General features: G+C 40.9%; 1 protein-coding gene across 2 annotated transcripts in view; it reads right to left on the bottom strand.

The window, feature by feature from the left end:
• Positions 1-15,426, bottom strand: part of LOC134616349 (ephrin type-B receptor 1-B) — a 155,215-nt gene that overhangs the window by 51,047 nt on the left and 88,742 nt on the right. For both annotated transcript variants that reach the window (XM_063461176.1, XM_063461175.1), the window contains exons 4-5: positions 10,366-10,521; positions 3,435-3,770 (exon numbers count right to left, since the gene is read on the bottom strand). In XM_063461176.1, coding sequence (XP_063317246.1) covers positions 3,435-3,770; positions 10,366-10,521 — 492 coding nt within the window. The remainder of the gene's footprint in view (positions 1-3,434; positions 3,771-10,365; positions 10,522-15,426) is intronic.

Raw genomic sequence — 15,426 nt, forward strand, 5'->3', positions numbered from 1 at the left:
GATCTCTTCTGGCCTACCCAGTGCAGGGTGATTTGTCCATTGATCAGTATAAACATCTTGCTTTTTATTTGTTCTAATAGCTTTTACTTTATGGATAATGTTTAGCAAAGCCACAAATTCATACAACTGGGAATACTCTCATCGATCAAGACTCTAGAATCTGCTGAGGCAAATTTCCACATCCTCATCTGTGCACTCTGGTTCAAATAAATATGGCCAACCTTCAAGCCAAAGTGACTCGCTACCTAACTCATAGAAGATTTAGCTGCTTAGTTTCCAGAAAGTCAGCGCATAGTTTGCGCAGTCACATAACCACAACAACCACAATAAAACAGAAAAATACCAACTTGAAATAAACTGGTCAACAACTGATTTTATATGTTCCTCGAGGCTAAGATATAGAGGATACAAATGCTTGTTTACATTACTCAGTCACACTCCCTGCACAAATAAACAGCTGTGCACACAAATAAGGTTTAGGTGTTGTTTTCTATTTCATTTAGAGATCGTCATCAGAGGGAGTTACTTTTCCCTTCGCATAAGCTGGGAAATTTGCCAACAGAAACTGTTGCACATTTGATTGACTTTATACTTCATATATTTTAAATTGATTGTAGAGATGCTGGAAACAACAGACTTTTTCATGGATCCATGGAAGTCTGCAGGGGACTTGTGGACACACTTTGATGGCAACATTTAAATTACGCAGACCATCGTGCTTTACTTTACACTGAATTTGTTCATTGAATGTATAAGATGATGTAAGTATTCAATGTTTCTGAAAGTATAAATGTGCTTCACTGCTGCATTGAAGAGTCTTTGGGAATCTAGAACCTTATATCTTAAGGATGTCTTTGCTGTTGTTGGGTGTTTTTTCTTCTTTTTTTGAGCGCATTAACATTTATCCCTTCTGGATACTTCTACATCGTTATTGACCTCGAAAACCCCCCATTGAAGTCAGGAACAGTGCAATTACCTGTCTACAAAGGGGCCATATAGAGCTGGACATAGGCTTGGCAGATTACTAGCAGACACCTCATTACTGCAGCAGACTTCAACAATAGGCCTGGGCATTGCTTCTTCTACATCTATCTGTCAAGTGTACTATTAGTCTGTCAAATGGGGACAGTCAGCACCATTAGGCCACCTTGATAATCAGACCTATTTACTCCCTCATTTTCCTCTTCTTCACTGTCACAGTCTTTCAGTCTGGTAGGGGAAAAAAGCACTCCATTTCTCCATCCTCCCTTTGCCTTCCCTCCCACTCATCTCCTGATTCTTTCTCAGACAAAGACAAGTTCAGTTGGTCATTATGTTCCTCAGAGAGTCGTTGTAATCAAATGTGGTATGCCCTCAACCAAGCGGGCCAAATTTAATTTCAAAATGTAGTCCCACACAAAGGAGATCTGGATGAAGCAATTACTATGTCACTGGTCTTTGAGATAAATGTAAAGTTCATTCTACAATTAAAGTAAAACAGGGCTCAACTAGACTTCGTTTGACATTATATATTTTATCAGCAGATGAGAGTATGTATTTGCACATCTTTAGAGGATAGGAAACATGACATGAGCTATCAAAGTGCATGACTGACGAAAGGATCCCTGGACCCAGGCTACTAAAAACTTGTCACTTTCTTCCTTTCGAGACTCAACAATCTTTTTTTTCCACTAAGCAACTCCACTTTATGTTTGTTTAATTCCCCCAAGCTTTGCTTTTTACAGTTCAACCCATCCACAAACAGAAAAACGAAGCAAGCCTCATTTAAATGTTTCACATGGTCAGTATTTGTCCCTTGATAGGTGTTTTTTTGTGTACAAGTCAAAGCTCTACAAAAGCATGAAAAAATCGCTTGTAGCAAAAAGGACCATCAAAGTCAATATCCTCAACCTGTCATTTCCATTGGATGGGCTTGGCTCCCACCACACAAATCACACAAGCAAGTACAGAGACACAGACAGGGAGAATAAGAGGAAATAATACCACCCTGAAGCTAACCATAGCATGGACACATGTGCATCCATGTGAATACACATGGATGTATAGAAACACAAGCTTAAAAAAGTGTCCTCCAATCTGACACTTTAGTGTTGAACAGGGATGAGATTTGAATCTCCATTAGCTGCTACATACCTATAAAGCAAGCTGTGCTCTTTTTGCCCCACAATATAACATTTAACAGGCAATTTCCTCAGTTAAGGAAAGGAAGGGCTAGAAAGAGCATGTATGCATACCTCACCTGAACAATTTTCCTCTCTCTTCAAGACCTGATTATTCACAGTGGAGAAATATGAAATCATAGTAGCCCTGAAGATTCCTAAGCCATGAAGTGTGGCTTCATAATGCACATGATGAATACTCTATTAGGTGAAAGATGATACTCTATTAGGATGAAATGATTCACAGTATTTACAATAATAGGGTATTTGCCATTTCACAAATTAAACTGAAACAGAATGCAGAGTAACCAGAATGTTCAATTCAATTTTTCAATTTCATTTAATTTACACAGCGCCAAATCACAACAACAGTTGCATCAAGGTGCTTTATATTGTAAGGTAGACCCTACAATAATACAAAGAAAACAGAGAAAACCAGAACAATTATGTGACCCCCTATGAGCAAGCACTTTGGCGACAGTGGGAACGAAAAACTCCCTTTTAACAGGAAGAAACCTCCAGCAGAACCAGGTTCAGGGAGGGGCGGCCATCTGCCGCGATCGGTTGAGGTAAGAGGAGCAAGACAGGACAAAAAACATGCTGTGGAAGAGAGCTAGAGATTAATAACAACTATTCTCAAATGAAGAGAAGTGTATAAACACATAGTGGGTGAAAAAGCTGACTAAAGATGAAATACTCAATGCATCATGGGAATACCCCAGCAGCCTAGACCTATTGCAGCGTAATTAAGGGAGAATTCAGTGTCACCTGATCCAGCCTTAACTATATGTTTTAGCAAAAAGGAAAGTTTTAAGCCTAATCTTGAAGCACAAGTAAGCCAGAGAAATATGCTCTCTCTTTCTAGCCCTCTGTCAGTACTCTAGCTGCCTAAAGGAAGCATGAATAATGTAAACAGAATTGGTCTTAGCACGGAACCCTGTGGAACTCCATAATTAACCTTAGTGTGTGAAGACTCTCCATTTACGTGAACAAATTGGAGTCTATACTAGATAGATATGATTCAAACCACTGCAGCGCAGTACCTTTAATACCAACAGCATGCTCTAATCGCTGTAATAAAATATTATAGTCAACAGTATCGAACGCTGCACTGAGATCAGGACAAGCACGTCATTTGTAACCTTCACTAAAGCTCTTTCTGTACTGTACTGTAACAGAACACTTACCAAAAGTAAGCAGCTAAAATGAAAAACAATGAAAAACAACATTGATATGGACAGCTTTTTGAATGATCATGGAAGTAAAGGTACTTACCAGCCTGGTTGGTGGTGATATCTATGGAAACATGCTGTGCAGGGTATGGACTCTTATTGCTGACACCATTGACGGCCTGTATCTCGAAGCTGTAGACGGTATGAGCCAATAAGTTGCTGATGAACACCCTGGTCTCGGTCAGGCCCAGCTGTCTTGGAACAAACTCGACGTTGTCATCACAGTGGGAACAGGAACGCCGGTTGGCCTGGCACTTCTTGCACACTATGTTGTAGACGACATCATCACGACCACCCGTCTCCCTGGGGGCATGCCACTCCAGGATCACCGAGGTTTCATTGACGATGGAGATCACATTTCTCGGGCTGGATGGCACGCCTGTAGATATAAAAATTATGAAAGAAAAACTTGAGAGTATCTGTGTAAAAGATGTCATCAGGCTGAAAGAAAATTAACACATTGCTTATAAAGAGGAAAACAAAACAGTTTCGTACATTTCTCTCCTTTTACTTTTGTCATTTTACAACAGTCTAATAAATACAAATGCTGGTTTTGAGAGCAACTTGTCTTTTTCTTATTTTTCTTCATCTCGAGCACAATTTGGAATGCTAATTTATTCCATTCACACCCAGAGAGATCATACAGCGAAACGTTTGTGTCTATCAAACATTGGTTATTTAGCAAAATGCAGTGTTGCATGGAGTATTCTTATCCAAGTGGCTCTGGAGATTCACGCTCCCATTCACTCCCTCATAGCCCGCAGCTGGAGCGGAACTTCAAAAACGATATTCAGAAAGAAATCAAGAAATAATGAAACTATTGTTTTGCTTGAGTGGTGGCTTAATATCAGGGTGCAGAAAAGTGCCTTGTTTGGCCTTCTGCAATTGCAGCACAATTCTTTAAGAGTTAAAATCTGTTTAAATGTCAGTGGAGAATTACTCTTAGCTGAGAGACCCTTCGACTGCTCAGAAGCAGCCCTCCCAGATACCAGACAAAGCTTTCCAAAACCCTTACTCAGTGCTCCTTAGGTTAAGTGAGGCAGCCCTGCGGAGCTGATCTGGTAGCAATTTATCTTGCATAAAGCCTGACCTTTATCATTATAAGAGAAATTAAACTGACCCATTTCTAGACCCATGACTACAGTGAACCGAAAAATCAACTCAATTCTAGAAAACGTTTTGAGAAATTACTCGACTCGCCATTTTCCTTTTTATTTTATTTTAGCTTTTGACCACAAGCAAATACAACAATAAGAATTTTATACAGCACATGTTCATGGAAATGAGGAAAATAGTTACCTCAGTCTACAAAGACACAATTAATTCTTGCTGCAAAGCCACACACACATACTCGGTAAGCTAAGTAAAAAATGACAGAACACACAAGAGTGAGAATGGCTGTGTTACTTCTGCAACCTCGTCTCAGGGTCTCAACTGCAGAGAGGTCAGAGAGACAAAGGGTGTAACCCACACAGCGTGATTATTATGGTCTGGATGAGAGGGCCGCTAACGCTCCAGACAACATGGGCAAAAGGCACATAGAAACCAGCAAATTCATATAAAAATGTGTAAAATATGTCATAGTGTTGCTTGAGGGGACTGGAGGCAGTTTCGCTGTTAGGGACTATGGACTGCACTTCATGTTACTAACGCAGCATACATTTTATGTCATCTGTCACATAAATGCACTTGCTGGGAAAAAACATAAGCAGATCTGTTCATGTGGAAAATGCATGCCCAAACCCACAGACAGACTATGGTGTGAATTATAAATCTAACGTCCCAGTTGCAACAATGCTCTACATATGCAGGGATGCTGTAAGAAATCGCACAGGACTTCCACCTGTATGATGACCTGTACCTTGACTGTTTTAATTTGCCACAGGAAGTAACTTGGTGGCAGTTTTACTTGTAGCTCTTGGCAGACATCCCTTCAATTACATCACACACAACATAATTTGGTTGTGTTTACATACATACTGCTACTACAGAAATAGATAATTTCTCCAATCCCCCTCCAAAAAGAACACCCACATTTTTTTTCTTTTTTGCACCACTCTGCAAAGTAAAGACAGTCCACACAGCAACACAAAAAGCAGGCCATTAGCATAGGAACAGCAATGATACATCATTACACATGTGCTTTTCTACAATATGGGCAAGTGCAATATGCGCAAAAGTGTCTGTGCGAATAAGACTGGTGTAGCCAGCCACAGTATTTGTGTCATACCCTTTAAGCAGATGTGGAAATCAAAATGACACTTTATGATACGGCTAAATAAATCGACAGGGGCACGCAAGCTGAACATGGCTTCCTAGAAAGAAGAGACGCAGCGAGGCAGAAATGCACGGCAGCAAAAAAACCGTTATGAGTATTATGTCAAAAGTCCTACTGTGTTACTCCCCTCATGTGTTCCTCACACTCACAGGCTGATATGCATAGCTGCCCTGTTACTAAGGGGGCTTTAAAATACCACCTGGACTGTAAAACACTACGGCCCAGTTTCCTTCCTTGGCTACTGATATAAAGAGAGCCCCAGTGCCCAAAATAAAAACGTCCAGATATTGTGTACTCATCCACCTTTTGAATGGTCTGAGGCTAGTGCTTCTCTTCTTTCAAACTGTTTGTTTTTATGATGTGAAAAAGGCCTTGGGGGGGCCAACAGAAGGTCCCTGTGTGGAGATAGTGATCACAGCCAGAGGAGCCGGGAGAAAGAAAGAGGGGCTGTGTGGGCTGGTGAGAGATGAAAAAAACAACATGTTATAAGGACTAATAGTGACTTTGTAAGAGACTAAAGCAGTCAGAGTCTGAGTGTGTTCGTGTTAGCAGTGCTGCTTGTGAGATTTGGGTGTATTCATAGTGATGAGTGAGGAAGAACTGGAATATGAAACTGATAAAAGTACAATCTACACATCCATGACACTAGACAGTAGCTTTGAACCTTTCTTGACTCCGTGTGCGCGATACTTTAGATGTGTCAACGAGACTTAGGAAAGTTTTGAATATAAGTGGATGCGTGTGCCTGATAGTCTAGAGCATTATGTCTTTAAAGTCAGTAAAGGAATTAGAGCAGGCTAGACAATTACCTTGACTTAGCTCCGTTTATTACCAGTCACTGAGAGAGGAAACTGGCCAGCTGATGGCTGAGCTGTGGGAAGCACCCTTAACTGATTCCAGAAGTGGATTAAGAAAAAAAAGGCTTGTGAGAAAAGAGCAGAGATTTATGCACTTTGACAGCTTGCTCTCTTTTCCCTTTGAATTGACTATAAGATCAGAGGAAAACAGCTAAATGGGATGATGAGGAAAATGAAGAAAGAAAAAAGATAAACCATTTCAGTTAGAAGTTTTTATAGGTTTTGTTTGGATTACAAAGCACAGACGACGTTAGACAGGACTCCAGGAAGTTTTCAGGGGACAGGCCACAGATATGAGTATTGAGTGAGAGCCATAACACTCAGAACCAATATGGTACAGATTACGCATACTGAAATTCATCAGAACCATACTGCTTTCCTCGTCAGTTCCCATATCTATGCTGATTCAATTACCGTCCAAAGATTTTCCCCATGAACCGGTTAGCAGCTGCATATACAGCTTTTTTTTTTAAATGTATAAACATAATAACATATTTAGAATTTGGCTGGGTTGCTTTTATAATTTCAGCATAGACTATACATTAAAAAAATGCATATTCAAATCTTGCTTTGTCACACGGAGTACCTCCTGGTGTGTTGATGGGATGTTTTTTTTTCTTTCTTTGACACAAGTCCACCCCGACCTCATGCACCATCACCTTTTCCCCTGCCCCCCCGGACCAATTAGAACTGGATTCACTGCTCGACTCCCATCAGTTACCACTCAGCTTGTCACTCTTTTGACTCCACATACTGAGACACCCATTGTCCCAGCATGCTGGATCACACCGACCTCTCTCCACTGAACCATCCTAACATGAAAACATTATTTATTTATTTTCATGATTTATTTTTTTAAACACACGCACATCTGTGGAGTAGTTGGGGAATGTCAAACTGGGGCCTTGAGCTTGGGGATCAGAGTGAACATAAAACACTCACTAAAAAAGTCCAAATCAGAATGAAAAGGTTTCACACACAATCTTTGAAGCTTTATCAACATTCAAGTGTTTTCTCTTTAAAATATTTTAATATGTTTTCATTTTAAAAACTGTTAAAACTGCTTTAAAATGAAAATTCAGATAACTGTGTTGGAACATTTTCATTAACAAACCTATAAATGCACATCGCATCGACCAAACGCAGACTCTGGCCATGTATGCACTGAGGAGCAACAGGAAACAGAGGGTTGGTCACAAAAATGTTAAGGAGAAAGATGATGAGAAAATATATGACCAGAAATTTCTTTGCGTAGGCTGAGATGGAACCAATACTTGAATACACACAGAGAGGTACCAAAGCATCACCAATGGACTGACTACCGAGACAAAAAGGTTGAAATCAAAAAGGAATGAGAGTAAGCTTAAATGTTCTAGCTTAATTTTTGTGGCAGATAAAACCCAATCAACAAGGATATGTGCGTTTTAAAAAAAAGTCTCTATATTTCCTTCTCCAGACTAAAACACAATCCCTGGGTTTTCAAACTAAAACTGGTTGAGCGTTTCCAAAATCTTGTTCCACCCAGAGCAGAATGGACACCGGCATAAAGGTAAAACTCGCATGTCTTCAAACAAAAACGTATTAACAGGGCTGTAGCTGATTCCTTTCCTCAGGCATTGAGTGAAGTCAGAAAAAAAATTTCTTAGATAAAGGAAATCCAAGGAGCTGGTATTTAAAAGTGCATCTCTGCCTTGGCATATTCATACCCCCAAAGGAAAAAAAAGGTTGTGGGGGGTGGGGTGGTTAGCATGCGGCCTTCAGCTGACAGAGCCATGCAACAGACAATCCATCAGCGAGCTAATCAGACTGATCAGGAGCATACAGCCCCTACGTGCCTGATGACGGCAAGAAGTGCTTAAGCTACAGCATCAAGCTACAGGCTGGTCTGATTTAAGCTACTCTAGCAGTGCTCTTATCAGGACCTGTAGTATTAAAGAGATTGCTACTAGGATCATCTCACTAGCCCTCCTGGCTGAGATCTATGACAACTAGAGCATCACGCCTAGCTGCTACTGTATGTTTCAGCCTTCAGAAAAAGCTTTGTGCAGACAGATTTACAGAAAAATTATTTTAATGCAAATTGAAAAGCTGCTAACATTTGCTTAATATTATCAATATAATATTGCTAAAATGGACCATTTCCAACAGATTTAGCATACAGCCTTTTGGAATTTTTATTTAAGTGTGAGTGTATTAGTAAGCAGTTTCATTTTTTTGTCTGAATACAAACAACAATGTAACTGGACTCCTGTTACAGAGTTATAGAGAGGACCGAGGACAAAATGAAGGAGGAGTGTGGGGCAAAGGGAAAAATAACAGAACTGACAGAGCAGATAAGACGAGATTGAAAACAGAAAAAAAAGGAGCCAGTTACATTTTGAAATGGAACACAGAGCATACGGATCTATTTAAGATGTCTAAGATGGAGCTGCTGTTGAGCTGAGATTGCTTGGGGGAAAATGCAAGGCCACAAAATAAAGGCTGAGGCTTTAGCTGATGGAACACTTGCTAATTCGTCAGGCAGTGCCGTAAACTATTGGAGAGCACAGAAAACTGAGAACATCTAAAGCCTAAACGGTACCAGCACAGCTCTGCGTTTGTCCTATGTAGAGCTAAGCACTGCTCTGAAGCCATGTTACATGTCTACATGATGTAGCCATTTACTTTCACGTAAAAAACATGTGGTACAACCAGTCTGTGCATTAGTCCCGTTTGTGCTATTGTTGCCGCAGAAAAGTTGTGAAAAGAAGTTGTGACATCCCAAGAGCTGAAATGAAACCTAGTGATGCCATCATCTTTGTGGTGAACAATGCTGTTGCCCTCATACCTGTTCAGGTCCACTTTTTCACCAAACGGCATTCTACCTTAGTGTAACGTCTTCCTCGGTGGATTAAGCGCTGCTGTGCACACCGTTCACATAGCCAAATCGTTCAAAGACAGACAGCCATGCTCCGCTGGGCTTTCTCTGCACCTTTAAGCCACTTTTATTCATTTATTTATTTATTTACTCATTTATTTTTTTCACAAAAGAATACATGGCTAAATAAGAACAATGAACTCAGAGTTTAGAAGCAAAGGCTATACAGCTGCTACCTGATTAGGAAAGTTCTATGTGCTTTTGAGTCCATTTGGGCCAATTAATCAGGTCTATGTGAATAAATCTGGGCTAAATGAACACATAACCACACCAATAATGCTTCCAGGCCTGATGTTGTGAAGAGAACAAACCATTAAGACACTCCCCAGTGACAGTGAAGGAAGTGAGGTAAACAAACTTTTTGGGGTCTAACAATGCTCTCCTTCTGCATAACTGTGTGTCAGCAGGGATAACAGGAAGGCTTAGCATATTGCTTTTACATCATATTAAGATAACTATGATGCTGTGAGAGGCCTTATTGGATCTCCAGCGGATAACGGCAGGACAGTGTCGAAGTTTCACAGCATTTGCCTGAGTAATTAGGACTTCAGGGGATGATACTAGACACGAAGAAAGAACAACAGCAAAAACGAGAGAAGTGAGAAAGGTTGTGGAGAGAGAGAGATAGCTGAGAGGAAACACAAGGAGCTCCATCAATCCTAAGAAGAAGACAATAAGAAGACAAGATGGGCGCTGGAAAAATGCACATTAATATGCATTTAAATTAAAATAGATAACCCCGCATCTCACCCTGTGATAGCCGTGATAGACCACTGGATCCTTTTCAGTTTGTCTCAGTCTCGAATGAGCTCAGTCCAGAGAAAATGCCAGAAAGTACCATTTCTGACATTTTGTTTATATGTGGCTTTAAATATGTATTAGTGCCTTAGTGTGCAGCCAGTCTAATTTATTGGATACTTACTGGTGCAAGGTTTATCTGGCTGATCACCATCCCCACGGTAGTAGCCGTTGCGGCACACGCAGATGGTTGCAGCCTCAGATGTGGAGCGGCTGTTAGGAGGGCACTGTAGACAAAGACTTGGACCTTGGGTCGACTTGAAGGTACCCGGTGGACATGCTGTGACAAGAAAAAAAACACTGTTAGAACTGTACAATGCAACAAAAAAAGCATGAATCCAATTATGGCAAGCACAAGATGAAGCTATTTTTAAGTGATTTTTGTCAATTGCCTTTCTGCAATGTATTCGTAGTTACTCTTAACCCCCCCCCCCCCCCCAAACTCCACTATATTTAACACATGTCTTATTTTGCTCCTAATGTGGCTGTCATCGCTGGTGCTAGGAGGGTTAATTTATGTGGGACACCAGTGGAAGATGTTATCAGAAATAGAGGTAATTGGCATGGGTGGATGGCTCAAGGATGTGAACACGGTGCTGCAGCTTTGGCTGTATCCTGTAGTTCTCCACTGAGTCCTCGGCCTGAATGTTTAGCGGCGAGCCCTGCATATCTATAATACAGGCATACTGATTAAACACAACTTAACTTAACTAAACTCTCTGAACTCAGTGTGGTAGAGAGAGGGAAAACCCCAATACCTAAATAGATGTGTCTTGGATTACAGCCACCCAAGGCATTTATTTAATTTTTTTTCTTTTTACAGTGACCGATGGGTTTCAGGTTTCTGAAAAACAGCAGAGTGCACAAAAGCCCAAAAGTGTTTTAACGTCTGAATCTTAAGATCTGTAGGCACACAAAGGCTTGGTGAAGAGCTTCCGGTAAATAATGATTTGTGTTCTTCTACAAATTCTACAGGTGTGACACAGCGATTTCAGGTAGTATAGCTGAACAGTTTGTAATCCCTCCTCCAGATAAATCCCACACTCCACCTGAGCTGTCAGATTTATCCAGTGAACGGCCGCCTCAGCCTACAAGACAGCACGAAGTCCCCAGGAATTTCTAATGGAAACAGAGTTTGCCCTTACATCAAAAACATTTGGATCCACATTCGATGCCACCTATAGATCTGAAATACTATACTATATCCAGACAGAGGACCATGCCTGAAACCTGTGCTTAGCTCATATTACTTTGGTTAGTGCATTACTCGCTCCCTCTTTGGGTCTGTTTGCTTTTGACCTGCTGGTTTGTTCTTCTGTTGGTAGACGCTTTTGTTCAATATTAAAATGAACTGGCTGCGTCTTTGTTTCTAAATTAGGGCATTGTTAGCAGAAGCCTCCACACCCACTGGCACATTTTTGCATTGTGTTTTCATTTGCTTTGCTTAGTAAATTTGACCCCTTACTGTATGCAGACTAATCAGCTGATGGGTGTTCATATTTAAGCGCAGTATTGAATTTTTACTCATTTACGTTTTCCTCGTGCACAGTAGTGTGCAAAAGTTTTGGGCACTTTAAATGTTTTATTCATCGCTTGATACCAGCGCGATCAGGCTCTGATCATTTAAAAGTTATTCTGCAGCATGACCACAATCTCAGACAGGCTGTGAGAGTCATACTCGCTTTAACGATAAGAAGAACGAGGATTTCTAAAACAGTCCTGCCAGCACTAGTTTGTGGATGTTGGTGTGACGTGTTAAAGTCCCAAATTCTAAAGGCCACGGTGGACTATGAAGATTATTGTAGCTGATAGCATTGTGCTTAAGTGCAGGCAATAACCTAATCCACTCACCCCAATATCCCAAAAGAATACAAAGAGTTTCTGCGTGATGTGGAGGGGCTTACTGAGTAAAATAACTATGATCAATGTCCTATGTCTTAGCAGGCTTACTGATGAGGGAGGACGCTCTGGCACTGCTGCATGCCAAAAGGGGAATAAGTTATACATTTAATGGGGCAAGGCTGTGTCTATTTGCCTGACAGATAAAAACAGCTATTTTATTCATTTTGCTCACAAAGTGAAACACCTACCTACCCAGCACTAAGATGCTTATCAAGAAAAACAATGACAGAGTTTATCAAAATGACGGGCCAATGGTTTGGCTAAGTATTTCAAATATTAATAGAGACTTAAAACAGTCCATCAACAAAATGGTTCGGTTTAATCTGACTAAGAGCCTTCAATTCTAATATGAACACTTTGCCAAACGGAGAGCTATTTAAACTAACAATGGCAAGGTGTTGGGCACATTCTCCCTCACTGCCAGGTCAAACAGTAGAAAATATAGCACTGCATGAAAGGGAAACCTCCACTCTTAATTAAACAGGTCTTTGAGACACAATTAAAAATATTATGCTTAAAAAATGCTGGAGATTTTATAGATCTTATTTTCTGACATTTATAGACTAGGATTTGGCCAGTCCCTCTTATAGGCTGTTGGGAATGGATAGCGATAAAGAAAGAATGAGAAACAAATCAGGTTAAAAAGAGAGATGATTTATGTACACACACACACACACACGCACACAAGTAAAGATGACTCCCAGCGAGCCGCGGTTTTTACATGTTCTTTGGCTGGGCTGACGGACACACTGTGGGCTAACTGACTGACCTTATGTCTAGTCACACAGCAATTTCCACACACAGTCAGAGCACCAATATTTATCAAACATACATGATCAAACTGCACCAAGTCCAAATAGAAGAAGAACATATTGCTATTGCTATGCTGTAGATGTTTAAGACCTGTCTTGATACAGCAGATGTGCAAGGGTTGTGAAAGTGTTACTGCATATAGGCAATAATGTTCCTATGGGTATGTGGGGGGGGCTCTTTTTTAGTGTGGGACTGATAGTTTGCAAACTCTCTTGACTTGTAACACTGACTCCATGTGTGATGAGATCAAACTTCTTCTAATACAAGAACATAGAGACTCTATAAAGCTCTCCCTGGCCATATGTGGGAGCACATACCAGCTGCAGACCCATTTTATAAAGCAATAACCACCAACAATATCAGAGATTACAAGACGATAAAACACAGATCAAAAATTCATTTTTAGCAGGAGAAGGGAAGGGATCTTATGTCTCATCATCTTTGCCACATAAAATTCAAACATCGGGGGAGCAGAGCACCGCACGCATGCAGATGGCGTCTCACAAAAGCAAGCGAAAAGCTTCAAATGCATTGCTCGGCTCTTCTGAAAGGGGTTCACAATAGGTTGTTCAGTGTGTGTTTAATGGGGTGTGAGCAGAATATGTGCATTGGATTCTGCCCTCGGGTTGTGTGTTTACAGACAGACAGTAGCTGGGCTAGACACTCATAAATGGAAAAAAGTGAGGAGAAAAGCAGGAGAGCCCGTGCTGATTCAGCAGTCTGAGATAGCGGTGCTACAAATGAGTCTCTAAGCAAACCTATGAGCAAAAGAATACACACACACTCTTAGATTCCTGTACACAACTCATGTAAATGCACACACTCCATAATCCTACGAAAACGCTCCCATACTGGCATCAGTGATATCACGTACTATGACTACAGCTGACCCGATTAAATGAGATGGCGCACCCGCATTTTCCGCCACTGGACTAAAACATGTTTGACAGAACCTGAGATAATTTAATACCTCTCCTTGGGAAAACCGAAGACGCTACAATCAGCATTACAGGAGGTGAGATAAGTGACAACCTGGCAGAAACAAAGCAGCCCCGCAAAGACGCAAGCAAACACTTTTGACACAACATAAGATTAATATCTGTCTAGATTAGAACCCCCGCTCTGGTTTTCTTCCTTAATTGAGGAAAGGTTTGCACACTATTTGCTCTGAGCAATAACTTAATCCTTAAAGCAGACAAAAAAGAAAGCACAAGCAAAACACAAAAGCATAAAAAAAAACAATTATGCAAATGTAACATTTCAATCCATAGGCTCTCTTCAGGTAAACTGCCTCATTTCTTTGCACCATAATGTTTTTTGGTGGGTTTTTTTTTTTTGCTCTGGTGCCTGAAAACCTGTGCCTTGGGCGTACTTGCTGTTTTTCCTCTGTCTTCTCCCTGTAATTGACAAATCGTATGTGCATGAATGTTACCATTAAACTCATCAATTAACTCCCTACTAGTCTGCCTCACAAAACCAGAAGGAGGAATAGATATGGGGAAAAAGAGAAAGTCAGAATGATAAAGTGATTTGAACTATTATGTGAATAACTCACAAAACCGCAAATGTCTCATTCGGAGGGCAGGCAGCCCCTAGAATGTATCGTTATGCTTTATTGATATTGGAACTGAGCCCAAAATCTTTCTTCCTGATTTGTGAATATTTAGATTGCAGGAGGTCAGGAGTTCCTGTGCCGCAGAAGGGGCATGGAACAAGGTGAAGAAGGAGAGGAAGAAGAAGAAGAAGGACGAGAAGAAAAAGAAAACATGTAGCACGCAGAGCCATAACTCATCAGATGTGTTGGTTTTCAGGGACATGAAGGCTGTAATATTATATCAACAAGCAATTAGTCTCCCCAGTGGGGGAATAACCCACATTTGAAATGGCTGTATGCAGAAACAAAACATTCATTCCTCTGAAGTGGTCCCTTCAGGACTCTCTTTGCATTGTTCAATTCTCCTGCTCACTTCTCTTTCCTGACTTCTCTTTGTCTGTCTCCCTGGAATTGCTTTCCCCCCCCCACCTTGTACCTTTCCTCCCGTTGTTCCTTTCTCGTCTTGATTGACAGCTCTGAATCTATTCGAAGGCTGGCTGTCTTTCTTTCCCTCCCTCTCTCTCTATCTCACTCTACAGTTAGTTGACGGAGGTATGGCAGCTGTGGATCACTGCTCACTACTCATGACAGTCTAACTGGGATGACTTCATGTCATAGCAGAGCCTGAGCAGCAAAGACGAGATGATGATCTCCTCAATGTAATTTTCCCACCTGGTTCAAGATTACTGATAACGACGACAACCTAAATCTCTCCGGTGTTAAGAAGCATGCAGACCACCATTATACACCAAACTGTTAATTTGGAGAAAATGTTTCTACACAACATTGGTGTATCGATTAGGCAGGACAAACAGGAGAAGATTAGCAATATGAGGAAGTCTCTGAGAGCAAGCTTTAAGAATGGTTGATGTGCAG

This window comes from Pelmatolapia mariae, linkage group LG18 (genome assembly GCF_036321145.2).
Source record: "Pelmatolapia mariae isolate MD_Pm_ZW linkage group LG18, Pm_UMD_F_2, whole genome shotgun sequence".
Lineage (NCBI taxonomy): Eukaryota > Metazoa > Chordata > Actinopteri > Cichliformes > Cichlidae > Pelmatolapia > Pelmatolapia mariae.